This window comes from Primulina tabacum, chromosome 15 (assembly GCF_025594145.1).
Source record: "Primulina tabacum isolate GXHZ01 chromosome 15, ASM2559414v2, whole genome shotgun sequence".
NCBI lineage: Eukaryota > Viridiplantae > Streptophyta > Magnoliopsida > Lamiales > Gesneriaceae > Primulina > Primulina tabacum.
The window spans coordinates 21,298,500-21,318,081 of NC_134564.1; the positions used below are offsets into that span (position 1 = coordinate 21,298,500).

Genomic DNA, 19,582 nt, shown 5'->3' on the forward strand with positions numbered 1-19,582 from the left:
CATGAGGTTTATGTATATGGCCGAAAATGGAGTGTTTAAAAAAATTTTTTTAGTACTTTTAAAGCAATAAAAAGGGCAAACGTTTCAACCTATATATGAAAACAACGAGACATTAAGTTTGAAATCTGTCTTTCATGATCGATAATTTAAAAATATTATTCATCTATTTGTACAAAATTTTAATTATTACGTATTACTAATGTGATAATTTTCTTCTATATTACAAAGTTCACGGATACATGATATTATAAAATTTTCCCGTAATGGAAATTATTAAACCAATTCTAAAGAAAGTAAGCATCTTATTAGAAGAAATCTTATAAAATTTAGACATTTTTTTGGAATACACATAATGTTAATTAAACAACTTTTCTGATTTATACATAATTTACTTATGATCACATGTTTCATATTTCTTTCGGAATAATAGGCTGTTGTGTATATTATGATTTTATGAATACAATCACAACCCATTTGGATAAAGATATTAATGAAACAATTATTGTTTTCATTCAAATGCTGTCAAACACGTGTAATGTCACAAAAATATTTGTGAATGTGGATTTAAACGAAATTACTGAATTTTTTAAAAAAATATTTTCATTAATTTTATTGAATGTAATTTAAAAATATTTTTTTTATCAGTTGTTAAAAAATAATAATACATATCTTCTCGAAAATTAAAGAATTAAATATGTATTAAGGTTGGTGGTCCACATTAATACACTAAACACGATAAGCATCATGTCATTGCTTTAGGCTAACACAATCTAAAATTTGATATAGCATAGTGATTATTAGTCAAAAAAATTAATCGACATGCGTTGTATTTAATTTTTTAAAAAAATTAGCGAAAAAATATTTTTTTTTATAATTATATATTTTTTCAATTTAAATATCTATTTATTTTTCATTAATTTTTAATAATATCATCCCGTACATCGCACGGGTTAAATACTAGTTATGATAATAACAAAGTTGCATGAATCCGACAAACATACGATCAAACATGGCGAGCTTTTAAACAAAATTAATGATGAGATCATTCAAAATTAAAAACTCTCATTTTGAATAAGATTCAAAAATTAATATCAAGCCCGAAAAGGGGAATTATTAAGGTGCTTATAATTTCCACGTCTTTCATCGACAATGGGTGCATGATGAACGCTACCTGTGCTCGGGGTTCGGGTCATAATATTGGGAGAGCCCTGAACACCGGAAAGCTGTCACATCCATTGACATGGTGATGTGAACTACGTGGAACTCCCATGATTTTGACTCATATTATTGAGGGAACTCATGGCGACCGTCCATTAGGTTCAATATCGATGGATAAGGCTTGACACGTAAAGATGAACGACGTCATATTATTGGGTCCTAATCAAACGTGAAACAAAATTTTACGTAAAGGGTTGCATGTAGATGCAATTGGAAACCATCATTTAGAAATTATGATTGACTGATATTATTCGGGATCACAATTTGCTAATTGGACCTTACGTACCTACTGAAGAAAGGAGTTTCCCGTTTTTCACTAGAGGGTAGTGAAATATGTCAAAATAGTGGGAGCAATAATTTATGAAGTAAAAGTTCATATTTTATATCTTACTAAATATTTTAAAATAGTCAATAACATTTATCTGTTTTTACTTTTTAGTACAAATTTGACAATGTCTTCGATTCGCAACCCATTATCTGCAATACTCAACAAACACATTTTAACCAGACCTTAATACCTCAATTGGTTAAGAAACTTGAAAATCGTCTTGAATTCGAAGAGGATAGCATATACACTTATTGAATCGCCTCCTGTTGAGGCCCCGACTAGCTGCACTCATGAGGAATTGCAGACTTGCAAGGATTGGTGCGACCATGACTTGCGAGCTGTGTTATATGCAGGTTTCTATGAATGATGAGCTGCAGAGACGTTTTGAGTATGCAAAGAGTGCTGCTGATATTCATTTGCATCTCAAGGAGCTCTCTGGTGAGCAAACAAGCCTCTTAGGCATTCTAACGACAAGGAGCTGATCACTTTTTACATGCGAGATGGGGCATCGGTCCATGAGCATGGCCTAAAGATAATTGGGTTTGTGGACAAGCTCGTTGGCATGGATCTTACGTTGCCTTCAGATTTGACCACTGACGTGTTGCACTTGTCGCTGCCTAACTCATTTGATCCTTTTGTGGTGAATTTCAACATGAACAAGCTGGAGCCTACCCTTGAGGAGTTGGTGAATATGCTTGTTACCTTTGAGTCCACCATCAAGAAAGAGAAGTCGGTTCTTTATGTGAGTTCTTCATCTAGTACAAAGACTGGTCCACATGGGAAGGGAAAGAATCGTTCTTTCCAACGTCCCAAGAAGAATGTGCCCTTGAAGAGGCAAGCTCCGAATCCCGTTGTGGCAGCCACACCAGTCAAGGCTGACAAGACTACTGATATTTGTCATCACTGCAAGAAGCCTGGACATTGGAGGCGTAACTGCATAGAATATCTTGCCCAGAAGGGTTTTGGAAACAGTATGTTCTATGTTGAAGTAAATATTTCAATTAACTCTACTTCTTATGCATTAGATACCTGTTGTGGCTCACATCTCTATAATGATTTGCAGGTGATGGGAAGAGTAGGAGACTAAGGGAAGGTGAGACCTTCTTGAGGATGGGCAATGGGGCAAGAGTTGATGCCAAGGTTATTGGAGATGTTTACTTGCTTTTGAACAATGATTTTAAGTTAATTTTAAGAGATGTTTTGTTTGTACATGATTTGGTTAAAAACATTTTTTCCATTTCTATGCTTGATAAAGATGGATATTCTTGTTTATTTAGCAAATGTGTTTGCAATATTTACAAGAATGAATGTTTGATTGGTACGGGAGAACTTGAAAACGATCTTTATAACTTAAAATTGAAAGATATTTCCACTAAACAATGTCCAAGCAATAACAACAAAAAACAAACGAAAATAAGATACTCTAAATTCGGCACAATTATGGCATGATCGTTAAGGACATATTTCCCTAAAGAGGATGAACAAGCTAGTGGGAGTAGGCATGTTTGATATGTCTGATATTAATTCTCTCACAACTTCTGAATCATGTCTAAAAGGAAATATGACATAAATTCCCTTTAAGGGCCACATGGAGCGAGACAAAGGGTTATTGGATTTGATCAATACCGATGTGTGTGGTCCGTTTAGCATAACCACTAACCATGGACACGCCTACTTCATCACCTTTACCGATGACTTTTCGATGTATGGGTATGTGTATTTGATGAAATACAAATCTGAAGCTTTTGAAAGGTTCAAATAATTTAGAAGTGAAGTAGAAAAACGGTTGGAACGAAGCATCAAGTCACTTCGATCGGATCGAGGTGGTAAATACTTGAGTGCCGAGTTCCAAGAGTATCTTAGGGAGAATGGGGTTCTCTCGGAGTTGACTCCGCCTGCTACACCACAGTTAAATGGTGTTTCGGAGCGTCGTAACCGAACTTTGATGGAAATGGTTAGGTCTATGATGGGGTTCACGAAGTTGCCGCCATCCTTTTGGGGATATGCACTTGAGACAGCGGCACTGTTGTTGAACAATGTCCATTCAAAAGTAGTTGATAAGACACCATATGAGATATGGATGGGTAAGCCTTCCAAATATTCTTATCTTAGAATATGGGGATGTCCTGCTTATGTGAAGCAGGTAGTGGGAGATAAAATTGGATAGTCAATCTATTTTAAGTTACTTTGTCGGATATCCAAGTAATTCAGTTGGATATTATTTCTATCATCCCCAAGAAACAAAGGTGTTTGTTTCTAGGAATGCAACTTTTTTGGAAAAAAAATTTCTATTAGATAGAAAAGGGGAGATGATAGAACTAGAAGAGGTTCGAGAGACGCCCACAATTTTAGAACCCACACCCGAAGAGCCAAGAGAGGAGATACAAGCTCCTATAAAATCCAAGAGAGTCTCGAGACCACCTATGAGATATGGTCTGTTTCTTGAAGAGGACCATGATGAACCAATCCATGGATGTGATCCAATGACCTTCAAGGAAGCGTTATCTGAAGCCGATTCATCCAAATAGCTTGGAATCTATGGAATCTAAGATGAATTACATGCATTCGAACCAAGTGTGGAATCTTATGGATCCACGAGAGAGAACTGTTCCCATAGGGTGTAAATGAATTTACAAGAGGAAACTTGAGGCGGATGGGAAGGTATTGACCTTCAAGGCGCGATTGGTAGCAAAAAGCTATACTCAAAGACAAGGAGTTGACTTTGAGGAAACCTTATCTCCAGTTGCAATGTTCAAGTCTATAAGAATATTGCTAGTCATAGCTGCATGGTATGACTATGAGATATCGCAGATGGATGTAAAGACAACCTTTCTTAATGGGGATATTAAGGAAGAGATTTACATGTCTCAACCTGAAGGGTTTACGTCTATCGGAAGTGAGCATATGGTATGAAAACTTCAGAGATCTATTTATGGTCTAAAGCAGGAATCTAGGAGTTGGAACCTCAGATTTGATAGTACAATCAAAGAGTTTGGTTTTACTAAAATCCTAAGGAACCTTGTGTGTATAAGAAGGTTTAGTGGGAGTGCTGTAACATTCCTGGTGCTATATGTTGATGACATTCTACTCATTGGGAAGATGTAAGGATGTTGCAATCAACTAAAATATGGTTAGCGAGTAAGTTTTCGATGCAGGACTTGGGTGAAGCATCTTTTGTATTGGGAATACAGATCTATAGAGATAGATCAAGAAGATTGATTGGTCTCACCCAGTCCACATACATTGATACCATCGTTAAGAGGTTCTCGATGGATGAGTCCAAGAGAGGACATCTACCCATGTGTCATGGAGTGTCCTATCCAAGTCTGTCTCCCAAGACTGATGCAGAGATAGCGACGATGACATGCATCTCGTATGCATCCGCAGTTGGTAGTATCATGTATGAGATGATATCTACACGTCCTGACGTGGCTTATGTACTAAGTTAGTAAGTAGATATCAATCGAACCCTGGTATTCCACATTAGAAAGCTGTGAAAGACATCCTCAAGTATTTGAGAAGGACCAATAAGTTGTTCTTGATCTATGAGGGTGGAGAACTGAAATTAGAAGACTATACCAGCTCTAGCTTCCAAAGCGATATCGATGACTCAAATTCAACCTCTATGTTTGTATTTATGCTCAATGGTGCTGCTGCCTGTTGGAAGAGTTCCAAGCAATACAGTACTGTGGATTCCACCAGCAAAGGAGACTGTTTGGTTAAGGAATTTCGTCCAAGAGTTGGGCGTCATTCCTAATGGAGAATCTCATCAGAAATCCAAACATGTATTGAGAAAGTACCACATCCTCCGAGAGATTGTGGAAAGAGGAGAAGTGTCGATTGACAAAGTCGGCTCCGCAAATAATGTTGCTGATCCACTAACTAAGTATTTACCTGGACCATTATTCATGAAGCACCGCGAATCGATGGGTTTGAAGCATATGAGTAGTTGGCTCTAGTGCAAGTGGGAGATTGTTAGATAGATGCCCGTCGAGCCAAGTGTTGGCCGAGTGTTCATGTTGAAACTCTATGTATAAATAATCTTTATATTAATAATATTTGAAATTATTTTTTTGGCACATCTTTATCTGTATACCCATATTTGTTGCATAGATAAAGTCCTTGAATATACAAATAGTAGAAAGACATGAGATGCTCATATCATGAAACTCGGAATACTTTATATTCTAAACAGTTCCTAGTCGATTCGGCACACATTAAGAAGGATAAAAGGCCGCTTGAGTTTGAGACTAGTATCTGCGATATGGATACCATGTTTCATTGGTAAGGGACATTGTGATGTCCGAGCATGCAGATAGGTGCTTCTTGTAGAGTACGCCAAACAACCCTCCATAAAGGACATTCCAAGTGGTTCTCACTTAAAGAGCGAAAACGTCCTAGTTTATGGTTGTACACCATTAGTCCTATGACCCGGGACAACATTGTGACTCTATATGCTATCATTGCACTTTGACTTGTTTACCGACTCATATGGAGTCATCAGGTGGCAAGGTTGGGTGTTCTGTCGAAACATATAGGAGTCAATTCATTGTAGTCGAGGATTCATCGCGTACCTTCGGGTATGGATAACCTATGTGATCTTATGTGTATGTAGTTTGAAATCTCTGATCAGAGTTTTGGTTGTAATTAAGAAAGGGGTTTTTTAGATACAATCGATACAACTACGACATGACACATAGTATCGATTCTTTGACAGCTCTCGACATACCAATATTTGTCGAATCGGTCGGATATATAAGATGAAGGGACCATATTGTACGCTAACCATAATAGATTAATTCTTGCAGGCACTATCATTTGATACCTAGAGAATCCTGTAAACGATGCTGCTAGGCGTTTAACATGATTGATTGAGTACTATCAGACTTCAGTGCTGACGTTCTTATATCAAGGAGTTGATAAAATAAGAATGGAGCAAATGGGGTATGCTCATATAAGAACATATTTAGTCACGAATCACATTGGGATGTGGACTCACGGCTAGTTATATAATTGAACCATTGAGGATCACACAAGTGCTAACTTTCTGGATTCCGTTAAAAAGTAAAAAAGTTCAATTTGTTGAACGGCTTATAAAGGAGTTTATAAGCACAAAAGAAAATTAGAAGTACGATTTCTATGAGGGGAATGTAACTTTTAATTTGTGGAAGTGTTCTTGAATTAAAAGTTGGCCAAGTGAATAATGTATTTGAAAATTGTGGTTTTCATAACCATTGTTATAGATTAAATTAAATTAATTCAAGTGTTGATTTAATTAAACACTACTGGACCTAGTAGAGTCCAAATAATTAAATTAATTTCAGTGTTGAATTAATTAAATAACATTGGACCTTGTAGAGCTCAATTAAAAATAATTATCCAACTAGTGGGCTTGAGTAAAGTCAAGCAAAGTTTAATTGGTCTCAAATATGTTTGAGATATTTAAATAAAAGTTTATGGGATTTGTAATTTTTACAAGCCCAAATAAAATTGCATTGTTGAGGAAAGTATGCATTTCTCAAAGAAAAATGCTCTACTTTTTCTAGTGCAAAATTAGATTGGATCTACCTTGTTAGTGGTTGACCTAATTTGAAGAAAGAGTCCATTTGAGATTTCTTTTCAAGAGATATACAAAGAAAAACTTGTTCATGAATAGAAATAAACCAACGTAGATCATCATCGGATGAGATTACTGGAACGTGTATCATACCTGGGACAACAAATTGCATCACGATCTTATGAGTCAAACAACTAACATTCAGAAAATCTTGAACCTTATCGTACAACTCTATGCATGAAATTGTAGTTGTTACCGACAAAGACTTTGTAGTTGATAAATATGTTTTCGTAAAATCAATTGTATGATAAACCTATAGATGTTCTTGCTTAATATCATAATAAGTGTAGATAGATCAAATAATGACGAAAAGAAATTTGACTGTTTTGGTAGAAGGGCAAATCGTATAATTTCAACAAATACTTCGATGACTATTTTTCTAATTTTTTTGTCGTTAAAAATCAAACTATCCATCATCCCTCGATAATCTTGGAGGGCTATAAAATCAATTTATCACTCCATCATATTAACTGCCTCAAGTCAAATCAAATGCACCTAAATGGATACTATTATTAAATCACTATTTTTCATGGTACATATCATTTCAATAATCGCAATATATTCTATAATTTGACATATCACATCAAGTATACCCACAATGTATCAAGGGATTGTTCATTGAGTCGAATCGCCCATCTGAACGTAACGAAAAGTTAGATATCGTGTAAAACTATAGTAGTGACAATGGAGGTCAAAATCTGTTCAGTAGTCTGATTTTCTGCAGAAGTTCACTATATACTGTACTTTTCTAAATTTTATCAAGACACCACCAACCAATTGATTTCGAACGACGCGACATGGTACTGCTAAGTAAAACTTGGGCAGAAGTTAAGAAGTTACCTCAGGATAACTGGATATCATTCATGTTTGAGAACAATCCCCTTTCTTATAAGCATATGAAACACCTTATCAATCTTCTCAGGGTCAACTTTAAAAAGGGTGTGTGCATCAGAACTCTTAGTAATATTTCCATTTGATATCTCCGTTGTCATGGTTTGCACCATGTTGAGGTAATGTATTGGCAGGATTCTGATATCACCACATAACTGTTTTTCCTGCACATAAGGTTCAAAAATTCACTAAAATTCAGATAGTTTTCGAAAAGAACCAGTTGGGAAATTTAAATGGTAAACATGACTGACAGTTGAAATTAAGGCTACGAGGAAGGACTTTTACGTCTTCTGAAAGTTCATCAGCTCCAGGAAATCCAGTGATATTCCATTTCTCTGAGACACCAAGCCCAATGAGTCCTGCAGGTGCTGATGAGCTTTTCACACCAGAATCTGATATAGTATGGCTCTTGATACCTAGCCCGGGGATGGTACGTTTTTCGCCTTTACGCCGATTATCTCTTAAATGAAAATTGGCATCGGGACCACCCTGGCTGGTTTTTTCCTCCATTTCTTTCTTCCACTTCTGTTCAATATATCTTTCTGCCTCAGAAGACGTGACACAACCAGCAGCCCGAGCTTCCTGCACCGGCAGAACTTTCAGCAGTAATTTAGAAGCCAACGTTGACACTAGTTTTGGTAAAAACTGTGCTCTTGACGTGGTAACAAATCAATTTATAATGTATCCATCTCTAATAAAGTAGTCTTCAACATCGTATACTGAAAGTTTCATAAAATCCTATATTCAGCTCAAATAATTATGCTCTACAGAGAACATGAAAACAGAACACGCACTATTTAATTGTGGTTTCCAAGCTGAAGAGGAAACAATCTACCCACAGTGCTTTCTACTCAGTGCCCCAACTTTACTTTTTATGATCACGCCTCTTTCTGTTATCATGACGTTGCATTTTTATATTAAGAAAATAGCATAATCATTTGCATCATACCTGAAGGTCTTCTATTCTCTTCAAAATCCGACGTTCCTCAATAACACTCCTCAGCAATTCGTCATGTTTTTCTTTAGAATGAAATCGCGTAAACACCTTGAGGTGGCCAGACAATTCTCTTTCATCCAAGGTAAGGTCCTTTTCAGAAGGATTGGAAATCAATAAATTTCTATCTAATACGAAGTCTTTCCTTTGTTTTCTTTCATCAAGTCTGCCACATTGATACACTTGAATAAGGAACAATCAAATGAAACATTTGCCAAAAAGGTTTAACCTGGTTAAGATTACAGCACGTTTACCACTGAAATGAATGTGCGTATATCAACGACCATTTACAATCCGAAGGTGCAATGATTGCAAAAATGATATTGTAAAAGTCAAAAGGAAACTAGAGATGTTTTAAAGAAACAGAAGCTCTTTAATGTTAAATCCTGAGCAAAATAGGGCATTTAAATACGAGAATCTCATAAAGCACTTGCAGAGTACTCAAAAGTGAAACAACTAGATTCCGCAACCATGTAACACATTTCTTTGGCCATATATTATAAAAATCAACAAATACACAACGAACATGCATAACATGATGAGTGAGTGGGTTCCTGATACAAAGCAAAAGATTTTCTCCAACCAAACCAAAACTTATTTACCCACTTTTTCCAAAATGCACATATCAGGAAGCAGTTTCATCTGCCAAGAACAATAGTCTTGGTGCTTGAATAGTCCTTGGCAATGGAGTGTAGTTCCACAAAATGCAACTAAATTTTCTATTACTGCGTGTCTTTATCGCTTGCAGCAATTAGTTAAAATTTTACCCTGGTTTCTAACCATTCCTTATATTATGTTGGTAAGCTGTAATATGTGAAGTTTAGAGATGGCATGTCCACTAAAGCCTCATTAAATTTCTAGTTTAGATAAATTATATGACAAAGTGATTTTACCTGGTGCACGCAACGAATATACCCCAGTTTTAATGGTGGTTTCAAGCCTCTTATAACGTAATGAACCAAGATGCCTTGTAGACCATGAAACAAGGGCATGCGAAGAACAATTAAAGCAATCATAGAGGCAGGATACACCGATAGAAAGAAAACTTAAAAGACATCTTCAAACATATATTACAGTAATTTTCTTTCTAATTAAAAAATAGACGATGAAGAAAAAAATAGACATGATAAATTTACAACTAAGAGGCATTCGATTTAACATATACTTCGACCATCATAAGTGTCACATGTAAAGATACTGAAGGCCTGAAACACCTGCTACAGTTCCAATTCAGTGCAAAAACTCTAACAAAGCAAAGTAGAAGAAAAATCAGGGACATTTTTTCATGACACGTGAGCCAGAAATCATCCACTGGATGGCATGCATAAAGAGGGGAAAAAATATATCAAGAACAAGAAAATGAGGCAACTTAAGAACTATAGAGAAACTAAAAAGAAACTAAAATTTACCTTCTATTGTATGCATGCAACATTTGTAGTTTCAAAAAGTGCTCAGTGTCTGTATCACTATCCTTAAATTCCATATCAGCCAGTATTGTCTCAGCATCGTTATCATATTCAATCTCGAAATCTTCTCTCTTGGAATTATAACCACACAATTCTTTCACAAAAACACCCTTGCCACCTGATATTTTTGGTTTTTGCTCTCCAATGAGTTCATCATGAAAATCTGGAGATATAACATATGAGCTGTTTAAGCATAATAAATGGACTCGTTGAGACATCTTTATTAGCAAATCATGATTCATGAAATGATGGCAGCTGGGAAATAAATTTAAACAGTTGGTCTACAAGTAATATAAAGTGGAAATTAAATGATTGCACCTCCTGCAGAGCACGTACTCCAATTACCTCACAACCTAATCACTAAAGGAAATCCACAGATCTAGACCGCAAAATTCTCATAATATGGCTGTGTAATGGGTAAGAATTTAGGACAAACTGATGAAATCAAGGATGAAGTAGTGGAAGATTCAGAAATAAGGAATTAATTAGAAGGATTTTATTTAGTTTCCTTTTTTAATGTTGCATGCATTCTAGCTATGGATAAAGTAATTACTGCAGATTTCATTCCAGGGAAATTGATTGTCATCTTTGTATTTAAATGGCTATTGTTGTAAGGATTAAGAATATTTAGAATCCTAAAATCGAATAGTAAATGTGAGATCACGATGTTCTCTCAAAACGAGTCTCGAAACCCTATCCAAAATACATTGATCATTTCATAACATAATCCAAACCTTGGACCATAACCAGTTGATATCAGAGCCAGTCGTCATGGGGGGATTCCAAGCACTACAACAACAATTTGAAGCTTTTGTAAAGCTGTATGAAGAGGACATGGCAGCCAATGAAAGAAGGCAGCAAGCTCTTCTTGATCAATTGGAGGAGATATCAAATTCTCTGGCAACCATGAGATTGGAAGAAGATCGGGGCAAAGACAGCAGCAATCAACGGGGTACCACCGACCAGCATTTTGAAGGACAGCGAGACGGCGAGAATGACTTATCAAAAGTACCTCAAAATTTGAAGCTAGCTTTTCCCCGGTACAATAGCCAATTAGACTTGATGAGATATCTTAGTGAAAAGTATTTTCGACACCAACACAGACTGGAGAAAGACAAGGAAAGATTGGCCTATTTCCACTTTGAGTGCGATGGCGAACTCTGGTTCCTCAAATGGTAACGAGATCGCCAAAGTTAAAGTGGGAAGAATTTAAGAATTACCGCCATTTGCGCTTAATCCTTGAGATAATCCTACAACAATTGTTCTTGAAGTGGTAGAGAATTTTTCAGAATAGCAAGAGAGCAGCAATAATTTAAAGATCCTGGAATCTCTCTTTTTCGTACTTGAAGACAAGCACGATTTCCAAGGGGAGGCAGAAGTAATGGGTAAGAATTAAGGACAAACTGCTGAAATCAAGGATGAAGTGGTGGAAGATTCAGATATAAGGAATTAATTAGAAGGATTTTATTTAGTTTCCTTTTTTAATATTGCATGCATTCTAGCCATGGATAAGGGAATTACGGCAGATTTCTTGCTAGGGAAATTGATTGTCTTCTTTGTATTTAAATGGCTATTGTTGCAAGGAATAAGAATATCCAGAATCCTAAAATCGAATAGTAAATGTGAGATCGCGAGGTTCTCTCAAAATGAGCCTCGAATCCCTATCCAAATACATTGATCATCCCGTAACATGATCCAAACCTGGGACCATAACAGGCTGACCCAGCCTACCCAATTTGGAATCTTTAGTCAAACTTGGCAAAGTGTTTTGTAAGGGTTAAATACTATAAATACATAATGTAAACCTAAACGAGTCCAAGTCCCAATTAATGAGTAACAGAAAGTAGCAGCACCATCCCTTGGAATTTTGGGTGATAATGGTGATGATCAAGTGATTACAGAGATCAACAAACAAAAAATTGAAGATGATCAATTTGTAGCAGAGGATTCTTAAAATGTTTGGCAAATAAAATTCATTGATGTCGATTGTTTCGAGACGACATACTTTAGTACGTCATACATTATAAACTACCAAATAGATTGAAATACAGAACATAAAAAAAATCAGATTACTTTGTCTTAGAGTAGATTCAAACAAAGAATCGCAAAATGGTTAGGATCCAACCGTAGCAGTGTGATGGCAGCCATATACCACAACTATATGCAAATGTTTACCTCATGCTCATGGAAGATATTCAAGGCATATCCTTCTTAATAATTAAAAAATATCAAACCAAAAAATTAGTTTCATAACTATTTATTTGTTTTCTTTATTTTGGTAACTGCACTTGTTGTTCCACAAGCATATAACAAATTATATATAATACCTTATCACCCAACAGAAAACGCACGAAGTTAGAGTTCACTATGTGACATACTGATAAGCACCATGCTAAAAGATGACCAGTTCATCAAGAACCAGTAGCACTAGAAGATGAATAGGATGTAACTCAGTCAAAGAAGACATAGGCTGAGCAAATTAATTGAGTAATAAGCCTTTTGCAACAAAGAAGCTATTCACCTTCTACTTTAATGGCCGATGCACTTTTGCCAGATTCTGATGGCAGATTACCGCAGCTAAAACCTCCACTGTGTCCAGCCTCTGAGAGCAAAGAATGCCAAAGGGTGGAAATCGCAATAGTCATGATTCGAAATACAAAATATGTACATTCCGTATCTGTGGTGTGACTTTCTGTTTCAGGATGGAGAGCTTGAACGCCCCATATGAACTAATGGTTGTACCAGAAGGGGTGTTGCTTGAGGAAGAAAGTCCTACTGCACCTTCTTTTCCTTGATTTTCTGACCTAATGACAAAAAACCAACAGAAATCAGATTGTAAAGGTCAAAGAGATCCTATAAGAAAATGAACAAATTTTTTCCAAATATACTTGATGCTTGTTGAAAATTGGGGCACCTCTTTACCATCAACTTCTCCAGAAGTAGAAGGCGCTGAGAAAGTCACATGAAATAGCTTAAATATGGAAGGAATTTTGTAAAAATATAAAATAAAGTACATAACCCGAAGGACAGAGTCACATCTGTTAACTAAGAAGGAATAATAAGCAGTGTCTCTCTTTAACAGTTGACCGTGTTGACAAAAGGACACACAGGCAGGATATTTTATGAGTTTGTAGTTCTCATCTAACAAGTTTGTAAAGTTCCAGTTCGCAAAAGATTCAACAGAATGGGCTGACCTTCATTGATTTCACTGACTTCTCGGACCATAGCTTGGAGCTCCTCTTTATTGTTTTCCAGGACATAAGACATGTCCTAGGGAATTCAGCATTTAACTATTGTTAAGGTTATATTTTATTGAATTGACACAAATGAGTAGAGAAAATATAGCATACCGGAAGAGGGAAGCATGGGGAGGTCATATACATCATGTTATAATGATCAACACATTGTGATTTGCTTTTTGTTCCAACATGTTCTGCGACTTTACTCCAATTACTTGGTCCATAAATTTCAAGACCCTGCGAGATAAGCGTATCCTTACTAATACAGGGAAACAAACCTGCCCTCCTCAATAGCATACTGATCCATAATAATTATAAGGAACCATAAACTGAGTGATTGTATAAGAATATACTGAGAAGTACAACCACCATACTAGGACTTCATCACTGAAAACATTATTACTAGTAGAGCCCAAATTCAATACACGTAAAACCCATACATTTATTTAATTGTTAAATTATTTATTTAATTTTAAAATGATTTTAGAGATGAATAATTTATTTAAATGTATTATTTTAAATTATTTATGTTTAGGTGATGCACGTTAATATGCTTTCCCGAGTTTCATGTTTCAGGCGATTATTTGATGCGGGATCGAGGAAAAGAGACCGGCGACGATTTTGGCGATTTTAAAATGTGCTATTTTATTCCAAGTCAATAAAATGTCATTTTTAAATGATTTATTTAATTTTATCATTTTTAAAAGCCTAATTTAATTATTAGGTGATTTTATGACTTTAAAGTTTTAAAAATTTGTCACTTGTATATTTTATTTTAAATTAATAGATTTTATTTGAAGTTAGAAGAAGGTTAGTATTTTAATTAGTCTAATTACCTACAAAACACACGCGCACACACACTTTAACACACACACACCTACACGACACACACACACACACATTTTTTCCTTCACTTTCATTTCAAATTTTTGAGAACAAAACCTAAGGTTTTTAGAGCAAGAGCAGCCGCCCGTCTCCTCTGTATTTTTCCAGCAATTTTCGTCCATTTCGTAGCAAGAAAATCATGGCACGTTCGTACCGGATCAACACTTCATCCTTCCCGCTTCGGTATCGTCGGTTCGGTAATTTTAAATACCAAAAGGCATGTATATTCTCTCGTTTATGCATCGATCTCGTCATAGTATATGTTTTTATGTCTATTATGTGTAAAAACTTACGTATGTTGTACAAAGTTTGAGCAAAAATTGGTTGGATCGATTTTGAAACGATTTTAGATCTGGAAACTCGAAATTTGCTGTCATTTTAAATACTGCGACTTTTCGGTCGATTTTCTGGAAAAACTTTTAACATATGAAACGTAGTATTTTTTGATACCTTCGATTTGACAGTAAATTCGTAATTTTTGGACAAGAAACGACTGAGTCATGATCGTTTTTGTGGGGCTGCTCAAACTGTAATTTTCTGAAAATGTGTTCTTGACGTATTCTTGAAGATTATTTGTTGCAGGCTTTGTTGGGAACCGTTGGGTTATCGCTGCTGCGTTTAAGTATTGTAAGTATGATGTTGGGATGATTTTTGGTGTTTCGTTTCGAGTCGATAGGCACTTGGTTGCACTAGAAGTCGTAGGAAGCATTTTAGTGTCAAAATAGCGTGTCACGGTTTTAGTTGCGTTGTATGATTGGTATCGTGGTTTGAGGCGTCCTGATTATTTGAATCATTATCATAGCATCCTAGGATGGATCTCGAGGCGTTGGTTCGCGGTCCACGCGATCGAGTTAGGAGGATTAAGTCACAAGTATAGTGATTTTCGTTGGGTACCATTTTTCAGAGTATACACGGACCCGTAGACGGACCATGACACGGGGTCCGTGCCCTTGTTTCTTTTGTGTGTGAAATTCCAGTGTCTACACGGATCCGGAGCCAGAGTCGGACACTGACACGGGGTCCGTGCCTTTGTTTAATCCGTAGGTTAAGTTTGTAGAGGCTACACGGACTCAGACCCGAATGCGTGCACGGGGTCCGTGTCCTCCATTTTTGGAAAATACTGGGATTTGTTTTGGGGTTCGATTTCATGGTTTAGTACGATGATTAAACGAGGTCGATTCCCGAGAGATTTAGAACGTCATAAGAAATTTGTCATTTTCGGGGGTGAGCATGATTAATACGTCTAAGTTATGAAAGATAAGTGCTTGAACTCTTATTAGTATGTGCAGCAGTGGCCCCAAGCGAGATCCAACGTATCCCTTAACGCCATGTAAGTATGTTCGACGTGCAAAATGAGAAAATATATTTTATGATTTTGAGGTATACTAAATGTCTTGTGACCAATTATGAACGGGTTTGGAAGTCGGTGAATGTGGCCGAGGACCTCTCCACCTCGGTAAAGCATGACCGGGTTTAGATCAGGATTGGAAAGCGATAAAACATGACCAGGGACCAATCCACCCGATAAAGCATGACCGGGGATCTCATGTATGTGGTAGTGTATTTCCCCTGCCAGGTCAAGCTTCAAGTATATACGCTCTACTTTAAAGATGCATGTGGTTTTATTACGTATTATTTGTTATCTCCAGTTTATATATGTTGAGTCTTTAGACTCACCAGACTTGATCGATGCAGGTGAGGGCGAGTATGAGGAGACGAGGTGTGAGGACCAATGAAGCAGCTTGGACTGCGCAGGAGGCTAAACCTGAGGACCGCCAATGTTTTTAAGATTTTATGCACGACGATTTTAATACTCTGACCTTTACGTGATTTCTTCATGTTGTTTGAACAAGTATCTTTAGGACACTTTATTTGTGGTCTTTTGATTGCAAATATTTTGGATGAACAATATATTTTAATCAAAATTTGAAAGCTTATTTCTTATCTAATAAAATTTTTATTTTTCCGTAAATTTAAATAGTTTAAAAGTACGGTATGTTACAATTACTGTTTGATATAATAATGATGAGTTGGAATCAGAATTGATCTGATTAAGCTGAGAGCAAAATTTTATATGATCTTATTTATTGGGATTTAGTTGGAGTGATTTCCTCTACCAGATTTATCCCTAAATATTCTCTCAGTTATACAAAGGAATGATGACTAAACTTTCAATTAAGGGAAAAAGTAAGAGTTTGGGTCCTTGGGGAAATTTACCCATAATCGTCGGCCCTATCGGCCAAACCACACATAACATGAGTTCCGTCTATTTTCTGTCTACGTCCTCTTCGTCCAATTCAAAACCTCATTTAAATTTACAATAACCAAAATAAGAACTTAGATCAGTAAAAACATGCAAAATACCTCCAGAAGTATAATTTCTTCATCAACATTCCACTCAGCACAGAAAAAGGGGAAAGCCAGGGTGTCCTGATTAGGAAAAATGATGAATAACAGCATCACAAAGTGAATAATCTGATGGCACTAAGAATATCTTACAAGAGCAAGATAACAAGGAAAGAGAAAGAAACAAAACTGTGGATACATCAAAAGCAAATACAAAAACAATAAAATGTCTAAAATCTGAATGTGGGCACCATTAAAACCAAAATAGCTTCAGTTGAATGTGAAAGACAAGTAGTTTAACGCATATAAATGACCCTGGGAAAGGGCAGAGAACAATAAAAACAAGTCAAACGAATATTTCAACAATTACTGATCTTGAATGACCAGAAAGTAAAGAACATACACAAACTTGGAGGTTTTATTAGCATATGAATACATTTTTATAAATAAATATTCTACATCTACTAAAATATATTTTAGGATTAAATTTCAACTTTGTGCTAACTTTGATTTATTTCAAGTTAGGTAGAAGCCAACTCTCTTATTTCTGTCCCGTTGGATTCCTGAAAGCTACTTCTGCTAAATGGAACTATTGCATATAGTTATCAAGATTAGTAAACTAATTAGCCCTTATACCCTCATTTTCTCTCATATTTTTGTGGAAGTTAAATCCGTTGCAAAAGCTTTAGCCAACTAGAGCTTTTATAATAGGAATCAAATTACTAGTTTCACCGAAATTCCTCTAGATATATTCATGCCCGTAATAAGTTAGATAGGATAGTTTCTTTTTTACTAGGGATCGGTACCTATGATGAGATTGTTTTGTATTTCCGTCGATTCTTTTACCTAGGCCCCAACGTATATAACCATTGCATTTCCAATCATTTTATTACCTGTTTGGGACATTTCACAGCAACAAGCACCAATTTCTCACTGTCCATCATGGCTATACAAAATAATTAAGAAATGAGAATTCAGTAAGGCGACTAACCATGATTCTATATGGATGATTATTCTTGTGAGGTTGGACCTCTGCTCCAACTGAGAAGCATTCAACACAGAGGTAAAAATCAGAACACACTGCACACTTGATGCGAATCTTCCCCGAAATGTCTTTATAGCAATAGCTACAATTGCAGAACGTCTTCTTTACAGTCATCTATTCCTGGAACTTTTTCATATGAAAAATAATTATGACAATATAATGTCAATTTTTTTCAGCCACAGTGATTTTAATTGATCGTCATGTTATGTTCATACTAAAAGTCCCAGTGTCAATGTTCTCCAGAATATCAGAAATCCTTCTTTTCTTTGGCTGCCTGGAATTGCAACAGAAACAAAACATATAAGTGAATGTACGCTCAGGCATCAAATTTCATTTTAAACCACAAAATAAGAACATATACAACATCAATCAACACATTAACATTTCTCAGTCAGTTCCAAGAATAAGCCGGAGATCTTTGCTCGTTCATCTGTACTGTATATTGATGCTACTATAGCCTCCTTCAATGAATCAATCATTTCGTACATGGCCATTCCAATGCTGAACTAACTCAGGAAAATCGAAACAAGAGTAAATAACCACAACTTCAATCAACAAGTTAGCATTTCTCAGTCCGTTTCGAGTTTAAGTCGAATATCTTTGATCGTTCATCTCAGACACTACTCTTTCCTCCATTAATGAATCAATCATCTCGTACACATTCACCTCATCAAATACAAGTCTGATAAAACAAATTAAAGCCGAAAATAACAAAATCACTGCTCGAACCTCTGGCTCGTATCCTTGGCGACTCGTGAACGACCCATTCAACTGGAGCGAGCTGCGATTTATCCAAAGAATTACGATCTTAGGGTTTCCATATCTGGAAAAATGAGAGGCGAAAATGCAAAAAACAACACTGAATGGATATTTGCGTGTGCTTTTGTAGTCGGTTGGAATAGAGCGCCAAAAATATCAGTTGAAGACTTGAAGTGCACTTCTTATATTTGCAACCGCGGACTTAAACTTTTGATATATTTCACCATTCAACTTCAAATATAATTAGAATTCTGGGGGTGAACTCAGGGGTGTCAATCGGGTAGGTTGGGTCAGGTTTCGGGTCAATCCTATGTAATTTTTTTTATTTTTTTAACCCGAACCCAACCCGAATCCAAAGCAACCCGAAAAACCCAAACCCGAACACGAACCCGTATAACCTGACTCAACCCGTCTAACCCACCTAAACTGAATTTTATTTATTTTTTTAAATTTTTTTAAAAAAATTAATGAAAAAAATTCAAAAAAAAAATAATATTTAAATTTAAACATATAATAACAAAATTTTCGATTTAAATTTGAAAGTTTAACACTAGAAAATTAAAAGTATATTTACTAAATCAAATAAAAAATTGTTAAAAAAAAAAATATGCAAAATAAATATTAAATAATGAAAATTTATCATATAAATATACAATAAATTTTGTTCAAACATACAATATATAAAATATACGTAATATTTTCAAAAAAAAAAGGTTCGCGGGTCAACCCGCGACCCAACCCGAAACCCGAATCCACCCAACTGGAACCCGAAAAAACCCCAACCCGAACCTGAT

At 35.9% G+C, this 19,582-nt stretch overlaps 1 protein-coding gene across 5 annotated transcripts; it reads right to left on the reverse strand.

Annotated features, from left to right (window-relative positions):
* Positions 1-7,719: 7,719 nt before the first annotated feature.
* Positions 7,720-19,038, reverse strand: LOC142526855 (transcriptional adapter ADA2-like). Of its 5 annotated transcripts, XM_075631487.1 has the most exons (13): positions 18,759-19,035; positions 18,245-18,303; positions 17,976-18,155; positions 17,003-17,068; positions 13,865-13,990; positions 13,709-13,784; positions 13,403-13,463; positions 13,257-13,318; positions 13,036-13,116; positions 10,458-10,677; positions 9,004-9,214; positions 8,340-8,636; positions 7,720-8,218 (listed from the first exon to the last, which is right to left on the reverse strand). In XM_075631487.1, the coding sequence occupies exons 3-13, from the start codon at positions 18,141-18,143 to the stop codon at positions 8,021-8,023; spliced, it is 1,566 nt and encodes a 521-aa protein (XP_075487602.1). In that variant the 5' UTR covers positions 18,144-18,155; positions 18,245-18,303; positions 18,759-19,035; the 3' UTR covers positions 7,720-8,020. The 5 variants fall into 5 exon arrangements, with proteins under 5 accessions (XP_075487602.1, XP_075487600.1, XP_075487601.1 ...); XM_075631485.1 differs by having other exon boundaries at positions 17,976-18,303; XM_075631486.1 differs by having other exon boundaries at positions 18,245-19,035.
* Positions 19,039-19,582: the final 544 nt, after the last annotated feature.

What these genes read in the sequence shown, in the direction of transcription:
- LOC142526855 (XM_075631487.1), bottom strand. Translation starts at nt 18,143, where the DNA reads ATGACTGTAAAGAAGACGTTCTGCAATTGTAGCTATTGCTATAAAGAC. An exon ending in CTCAAGCAACACCCCTTCTG is followed by an intron (nt 13,117 to 13,256) that starts GTACAACCATTA and finishes CTTTGCTCTCAG; the next exon opens with AGGCTGGACACAGTGGAGGT. An exon ending in ATCGGCCATTAAAGTAGAAG is followed by an intron (nt 10,678 to 13,035) that starts GTGAATAGCTTC and finishes TTATATCTCCAG; the next exon opens with ATTTTCATGATGAACTCATT.